Below are 8,214 nucleotides of genomic sequence, written 5' to 3'. Positions count from 1 at the left end.
ACTTGCATTTTCCAGTTCTGATAAAGCTGCTGTAGGATTGCTTGCTTCTGTCATGTGTATGTATTATAGAACCTCAAAAAATTCTCTCCAAACTGCTATCCAAAGCACTGAACGAATGCTCGGTATGGTTGAATGATAAAGATTGAATGAAAGTGAAGCCTGAACAATTCTGACTTCCTATCCAAGTTTTCTTCTGCAGTTATCATAATCAGTGGTGAGAAGACAGAATACCAACCTCTATGGCATCCATTAACATGTCATATTTGAACCCCAGAACTGTAATCTTGATTGGAATCCCTGGACTACAGCATATGCAGTTTTGGATTGGGTTTCCTTTTTTTGCTGTGTGCCTGGTGGCTCTTTTGGGAAACATCATTTTACTGATCATAATCCCTATGGAACGCAGCCTACACCAGCCCATGTACATCTTCCTGGCAGTGTTGGCTATCTTCTGGTTCAGGTCTTACTCCATGGCCTTTGACACTTGCTTAGCCCAGCTGTTCTTCATTCATGCCTTGCAGTGCATGGAGTCTGGTATTCTGTTGGCCATGGCACTGGACCGCTATATTGCCATCTGTGATCCTCTGAGGCACACATCCATTCTCACACCTTCAGTTCTGGGTCGCATGGTGGTGATAGTGGCAATTCGAACTACAGTGTTGGTGGGTCTCTTACCCATTCTAATCAAAAGATTGCACCGTTTCCATTCCACTGTAATTGCCCACTCCTACTGTGAGCACATGGCTATAGTTAAGCTGGCTGCAGAAGACATCCGTGTCAATAATACATGTGGTCTTTTCGTAGGTTTTACAATTCTGGGATTTGATATGATTTTCATCCTCATTTCCTATACCCTTATTTTCCAGGCTGTTTTACGTCTACACCAAAAGAAGGCACGGCTCAAAGCATTCAACACACGCACAGCTCACATTTTTGTTTTCCTTGAGTTTTATATTCTTGCCTTCTTCTCCTTCTTCAGCCATCGTTTTGGACACATTGTCCCTTCTACTCATATTCTTCTGTCTACCATCTACCTTCTTGTACCACCTGCACTGAACCCTATTGTCTATGGGGTAAAAAATAAGGTAATTCGTAAGCGTGTGGCACAGGTTTTGCTTCTGAATCATGGATCCCAGCAGTGACCTATCAAATGCGTCTGGACATGTAAAGAATATTTTTATTTCCTACAAAGGGAAAGAGTTCAGACTCTTCTTGTTAACTGCTGGGGTTTTATATCATCATGCTCTAACTTCAAAACATTTATTTCCAAGACAGCTAAGTTGACATAAAAAGTGTTCAGGTTAACACTGATATTATCTCTCTATCTCTAATATATTTCTCTTCTAATATAATCTTTCCTTTTCCTTTCCTTATTTTTAATTGTAGTTAATTTAGTTCTTCATAAGAGATCATTCTTTGATTTTAGTTTTCGAACTTTTGGTACTGGAATACCATCCAACCATTTTATCCTCTGTCATCCCCTTCTTCTCCTGCCTTCAATCTTTTCCAGCATCAGGGTCTTTTCCAATGAGTCAGCTCTTCAAACCAGGTGGCCAAAGTACTGGAGCTTCAACTTTGGCACCAGTCCTCCAGTGAATATTCAGAGCTGATTTCCTTTAGGATTGACTGGTTTGATCTCCCTGCTGTTCAAGGGACTCTCAAGAGTCTTCTCCAGCACCACAGCTGGAAAGCATCAATTCTTTAGTTCTCAGCCTTCTTTACGGTCCAACATTTGTACATGAATGTTTATACATGAATACTCTCTCACATTTGTACATGAATACTAGAAAAACAATAGCTTAGACTAATTGGAACACTGTCACAAAGTGATATCTCAACTTTTTGATAGCTGTCTAGGTTTGTTATAGCTTTTCTTCCAAGGAGCAAGCATCTTTTAATTTTGTGACCATTCACAGTGATTTTGGAGTCCAAAAAAATAAAATCTTCCACCATTTCCACTTTTTCTCCAACAATTTGCCATTAAGTGATGGGATTGGATACCATGATTTTAGTTTTTGGCATGTTGAGTTTTAAGCCAGTTTTTTCACTCTCTTCTTTCACCTTCGAGAGGCTCTTTAGTTCCTCTTCTTTTTCTGCCATTTAAGTGGCATCATCTGCATATCTGAGGTTACTGATAGTTCTCCTGGCAATCTTGATTTTGTTTTGTGAGTCATCCAGCCTGGCATTTCTCATGATGTACAATATATAATATACAGTGACAATATACAGCCTTGACATACTCCTTTCCTGATTTTGAACCTGCCTGTTGTTCCATACAAGGTTCTAACTGTTGCCTCTTTTCCTGCATACAGGTTTCTCAGGAGACAGGTAAGGTGGTCTGGTATTCCCATCTCTTTAAGAATTTTTCACAGTTTGTTGTCATCCACACAAAGTCTTTAATGTAGTCAATGAAGCAGAAGTAGATTTTTCTCTCTCTCTTTTTTTTTTTTTTCCTGAATTGCCTTGATTTTTGTATGAAACGATGGATGCTGGCAATTTGATATCTGGTTCCTCTGCCTTTTATAAGTCCAGTTTTTACATGCAGAAGTTCTTGATTCACTGCTGAAATCTAGCTTGAAGAATTTTCAGCATAATCTTGTTAGCATGTGAAGATATGAGCTGCATGATTTCCAAATATTTAAAACCTTGAGTAATAGGCTTAAGTCTTAATTTAGCTATATTGTATTCAGAGAATATGCTTTTCACAATATTAAACATTTGAAATGTGTTAAGACTTGAATTATGGCCAGTTTAAGGTCTATTTTGTATATTCTGAAATGAATATGCATTATATAATTATTGAAAAGTGAGAAAAATGATTATGATAGAAAATGAATTAATAAAACATGAAGCAAATTACAGGAAAAAAGTCAGAGAGAGAGAGAATAAAAATCACCAACACAAGGAAAGAACAAAGTCTTATTTCTACATGCTATATACATTAAAATATTAATAATGAAATATTGAAAATAAATTACTACCAATGAATTTGACTATGTAGACAAAATAAGCCCAATTCTTGAAAGATATAAATTACAAAAATTGTAAAGCAAAACATACAAAACCTGAGTATCTGTAAAGATATGAAATTTTATATCTGTAAAACAACTGAATGTTTATAATTTTTCTTAATTATTTTTGAAAAAAATTGTATATATAGAATAGATGTTAAATACACAAACACATGCAATTTAAAAATCATACACATACACACACACACTGAAAGTATTACCACAAGAAAAGTAACATATCCATCTTCTCATACAATTACTTTATGTGTGTGGGGAGACCACTGAAGATCTACCTTATTAGCAATCAAGTGTACAACACATTATTATTGACTATAGGTCACCATGTTGTGCATTAGGTTTCTCAAATGTATTCGTCTTACAACTGCAATTTTATACCCTTTGATCAAAAGCTCTCTTTTCCCACTTTGGTACAGCCTCTGGTGACCAGCATTCTTTTCTCTGTTACTATGAGTCTATGGGTTTGATTTTTTTTTAAACATTCAATATATAAATGAGATCATATTTGTCTTTCTGTATCTGGCTTATTTCACTTAGAGTAAAGTACTCCAGCTACATTTATGTTGTAACAAATGGCAGGATTTCCTTCTTTTTTTAAGGCATAATACATAGTTATGTATCATATTTTTATATACACATTTATCTTTCGATAGACACTTTGGTTACTTCCATATCCTGGTTACTATGAATAATGACACAATAAACATGGGAGTATAGATAGCTCCATGAGATACAGATATTATTTCCTTGGGATATGTATCCAGAAGAAGGACTGCTGAATTATATGGTAGCTCTATTTTTAATTTTTTTAAAAATACCACCATACTTTTTTTCATAATGGCAATACCAACTTACATTCTCACCAACAGTGCACAAGGGTTCCCTTTTCTCCACATCCTCACCAACACTTGTAATCTTTAGACTTTTTGATAATAGCTCTTCTAACAGATGTGAGATAATGATAATTGTGGTTTTGATTTGCATTTCACTAGTGATTAGTGATGGTGAATACCTTTTCATGTATCCTTATCTTAGGGGAACATTTTTCAGTGTTTTATCATTGTGCATAAAGTTAGCCATAGAATTTTCCCTCTACTTCTAGCTTTCTGGGCACTTTTATCATGAGAGGGTATTAGATTTTGTTAAATGTTTTTCTGCACAAGCTAAGATGGCCATGTGTTTTTGTTTTTTGTGTAGTTTTTCCCTGTTTGTTTGCTTGCTTCTTTTGTTCCATTAATGTGGTGTTTCATACTGATTTTTGTTGTTGTTGAGCCACACTTGCATTCCTGAAATATATCCCAACTTGGTCATGGTGTATCTCTTATTATGCTACTGGATTCAGTTAGCTAGTATTTTGCTGAGAAATTTTGCATCTATATTAATTAAGGATATTGGTCTGAAATTTTATTCTTGTTATATTTTTATTCAGCTTCGATAGTCTAAGTCCAGCCACACAGAGTGAGTATCCAGTCCTGAACACGTATTACCTACCACATTCCATGATATATACAGTGGTCCTTGTGAGCCTGCCCATATAACTCCAAGAAACATTTTCCTTCATATCCTTGTGGGGTGTTGGAACTGTCTGCTGTTTGTCTTAACTCCTGTCCTTTACTCTAGGTGGACATAAAGCAGTGTTTGTCTTTAAATCTTTTTGACAAGCCCCCCTTCCTCCCACAAAGCTACTCTAGTCTAAGTGGCTGGGAACAAAAGTGATGCTCTATGCTGGTTTTTCAGTGAACCAACAGATAGGTCAAAATGCACTTACAGTGTTTTTAGAAGTATTATATTATCTCCTGGCACTTGCAAGGTACACCAGAAATTTGGGCCCCCATTCCCACAGCTACTGCTGAACTGTGAAATGGAAGATGGTAAGTGAATTACCAAAAATGCGATAAAACTTTCTTCCAAAATTCAGCTGCTTTTCTCCCCTCCTCATTAAGCAGGTCCCTGGTGGTTGTCATATTTTGATTAGATCTTGACATTCTAAAAAATGTTTATTCTGTCAGTTTTTGAAAGTTCATAGTTGTTTGAGTAGAGTAGCCTGATTATCTGAGTTTCTTACTCCATCATTTTCCATGACGTAATTCTTAGTCCTTGTCTTTAACTGATGTTTATAAAAGATTATTCAGTTACATAGCAAACCATTAATGAAGAAATACCAAATGCATATTCTTATATCCATTTTAATAATAACCAAATCCTTCAGTATAACTATCTATCCCAAATCAGCTTAAGGAAGCTACTACTGGGTTTTATAAATCTTTTCAATGTTGCAATTCTTTGTGCTATGTATGACAAAAATCACACTTTTTGCTTAAAAGTTTTCTTAAAACTCAGCATTCAGAAAACTAAGATCATGGCATCCGGTCCCATCACTTCATGGCGAATAGATGGGTAAACAGTGGAAACAGTGACAGACTTTATCTTTTTTGGCTCCAAAAGCACTGAAGATGGTGACTGCAGCCATGAAATTAAAAGACACCATGGCAGATACATGTTGATGTATGGCAAAACCAATACAATATAGTAAAGTAATTAGCATCCAATTAAAATAAATAAATTTATATTAAAAAAAGAAAAAATTAAAAAAAAAGAAGAGCTATGACCAAACTAGACAGCATATTAAAAAGCAGAGACATTACTTGGCCGACAAAAGTCCATCTAGTCAAAGCAATGGTTTTTCCAGGAATCATGTATGGATGTGAGGGTTGAACTATAAAGAAAGCTGAGAGCCAAAGAATTGATGCTTTTGAACTATGGTGTTGGAGAAGATTATTGAGAGTCCTCTGGACTGCAAGGAGATCAAACCAGTCAACCATAATGGAAATCAGTCCTGAATATTCATTGGAAGGACTGATGCTAAAGCTGAAACTCCAATAATTTGGCCATCTGATTCAAAGAACTGATTCATTGGAAAAGACCCTTATGCTGGGAAAGATTGAACGGAGGAGGAGAAGGGGATGACAGAGGATGAGATGGTTGGATGGCATCACCAGCTCGATGGATATGAGTTTGAGCCTAGCATGCTGCAGTCCAGGGTCAGACACGACTTAGTGACTGAACTGAACTGATGACAAAAATTATCCATGAGTTTCCAGGCAAATGTGTATTTAAATCCTGAAAAGCAGCCTAATTCTAAAAGTGATTCATGTTTTTTTTTTGTATTTTTCAATTTTTGATCAAACAATGCAATAACATAATAAATATGAGTTAACAATACAGACAATAAGCGAAAAACTATACTGACCATTTCATTATAAAAACTTAAATACTCTAGAAATCAATTTGGAAAGAGAATATCATGCTGTACTAACCACAGTCACTTGAATAAATACAGAGTGAGGTGATACTTAAACAGGACAAATTTGCAAATTTGAAGGATTTAATTCATTGCAAATATCAAGTGGCAGTGACTTGAATTCAACTACTAATATAATTTAACACCATTTTGTAAATATTCCAAATTAGCCATAAAAGATGCACACACATATCAAATTCTATCTCCTCACAGTGCAGCTTTGTCTATGTATCTTTCTGAGCCTGATCGTAAGCGAAAAACCACAGTGTTTGACAGAGTAAGTTTAATTTAAATAATTATTCACTTTAACTGGGGATTGAACTAATGAGGGACAGGCTAGTAAGAAAGGAAGAGAATTCTAAAGGATGTAGAAACAGCAGATATAAGACTGCCACTACCCCTAGGAAGGACTGAGATAGAGTACCTAAGAGGGGAGCCTCCCTTTTCTGATCTGAAATTCAGACCTCATTAGAGAAGGCACAGACTTGGATCACTGAATGTTCCTGTGATGCTGATCCAGTGGAACTTGCCCGATATCTATCTTCTAGAGGGTGCCAGGAAAAGCTGCTCATGGGTTCCTGAGGAAGCTGCCGGCTGCTAGGTGCTGCTTACTTCATGCACTGTAGAACCCGGGCCCTGGAACAGTTGGCAAGAGTTGCAGGAGCCTGTTGGAGACTAGAGATGGCAACTAAACTGTCTTTGAAATGAGTACATAAGATGTTGTTAGTCGCTCAGTCATGTCCAACTCTTTGTAATCATGTGGACTGTAGCCTGCCAGGTTCCTGTGTCCATGGAATTCTCCAGGCAAGAATACTAGAGTGGGTTATCATTCCCTTCTCCAGGGGATCTTTGCTACCCAGGGATCAAACCTGGGTCTCCTGCATTGCAGGCAAATTCTTTACCGTCTGAAGCAGCAGGGAAACTCAAAGGATTAGAGTTAAGAACTAAATCTCCATCTGCCAGGATATCTGAATTTGTGTGTGTGTTAGTCGCTCAGTCATATCTGACTCTGAATCTAGAAGCAAAATTCTCTTTTCCCACAGTGCCTCACTAGTGCCCTCAACTGACACAGTTTATCACTGTACTGGCTGGTAAAAAGGAAAAAAAAGGCGGGGGTGGGGGAGGGGTGAGGTTGGGGGTGGGATGGGGAAGCCATGGCACATTTTCACAAACAAGGAAAAGTGAATTTAGAGCTGAATTAAGACAATTCTTAATTGCAGCACAGGCTGCATGGCATTAATAAAGTGGTGGGCATGTGCAACTATAAACAGAGAATACAAGCAGGGCCATGTCTTCAGTGAGTGCAGTGCTCAAAGTGTCCTTACCTACATAGATGATCCCCTAAAATTCTCTTTAATATCTTTTTTAAAAAATTCCAGAAGATGGAATAGACAAACAGAAGTTCATTTTGTTCTGATACTATTGCCAGCAATAGGGAGAGGAAGTACAGACCAAAAGTGAATACTCAATAGCCTTGAAATCCAAGGTGAGAGAATTTGAAAATTTGGGGTTGGGGGACTGCAAGGGAACTGCATTTATTAATTAGGTATCGATCACAAAAAGTAAATCTTCTGCTGTCTCCATGACTAGAGGCTGTTTTACAGTTTAGAGCACAGACATACCAAGGTTAGGTTCCTACCTCCCCATAGACTACGTGTGAGATGCACTGCCTTCCTTGAGGAATATATTTCAAAGGGGATGGTTACCAGGTCCTTGAGAAAGACATTTCTATGCTGTCAAACTCTCAGAGACTTTTAAATAACTTACATCTCAAAAGAGAAGAAAAATAATTTAATGGTTAGAAGTTTTCTAAAGTAAATGCTCTACAAGAAGAAAGAATAGTACGGTAAATACAGATTCACTGTAGTTTTGACACTCTATAAT

General features: G+C 36.9%; 1 protein-coding gene across 1 annotated transcript; it reads left to right on the top strand.

The window, feature by feature from the left end:
- The first annotated feature begins 239 nt into the window (after nt 1-239).
- On the top strand, nt 240-1,142 carry LOC133261344 (olfactory receptor 52A5-like). The gene has a single exon (XM_061439838.1). It carries the CDS (start codon nt 240-242, stop codon nt 1,140-1,142), a length of 903 nt encoding a protein of 300 aa, XP_061295822.1.
- The last annotated feature ends 7,072 nt before the right edge of the window (nt 1,143-8,214 follow it).

This window comes from Bos javanicus, chromosome 15 (assembly GCF_032452875.1).
Source record: "Bos javanicus breed banteng chromosome 15, ARS-OSU_banteng_1.0, whole genome shotgun sequence".
Taxonomy (NCBI): Eukaryota; Metazoa; Chordata; class Mammalia; order Artiodactyla; family Bovidae; genus Bos; species Bos javanicus.
Note: the sequence above shows the minus strand (reverse complement) of the source record. Positions and strands in the feature narration are given on the sequence as shown.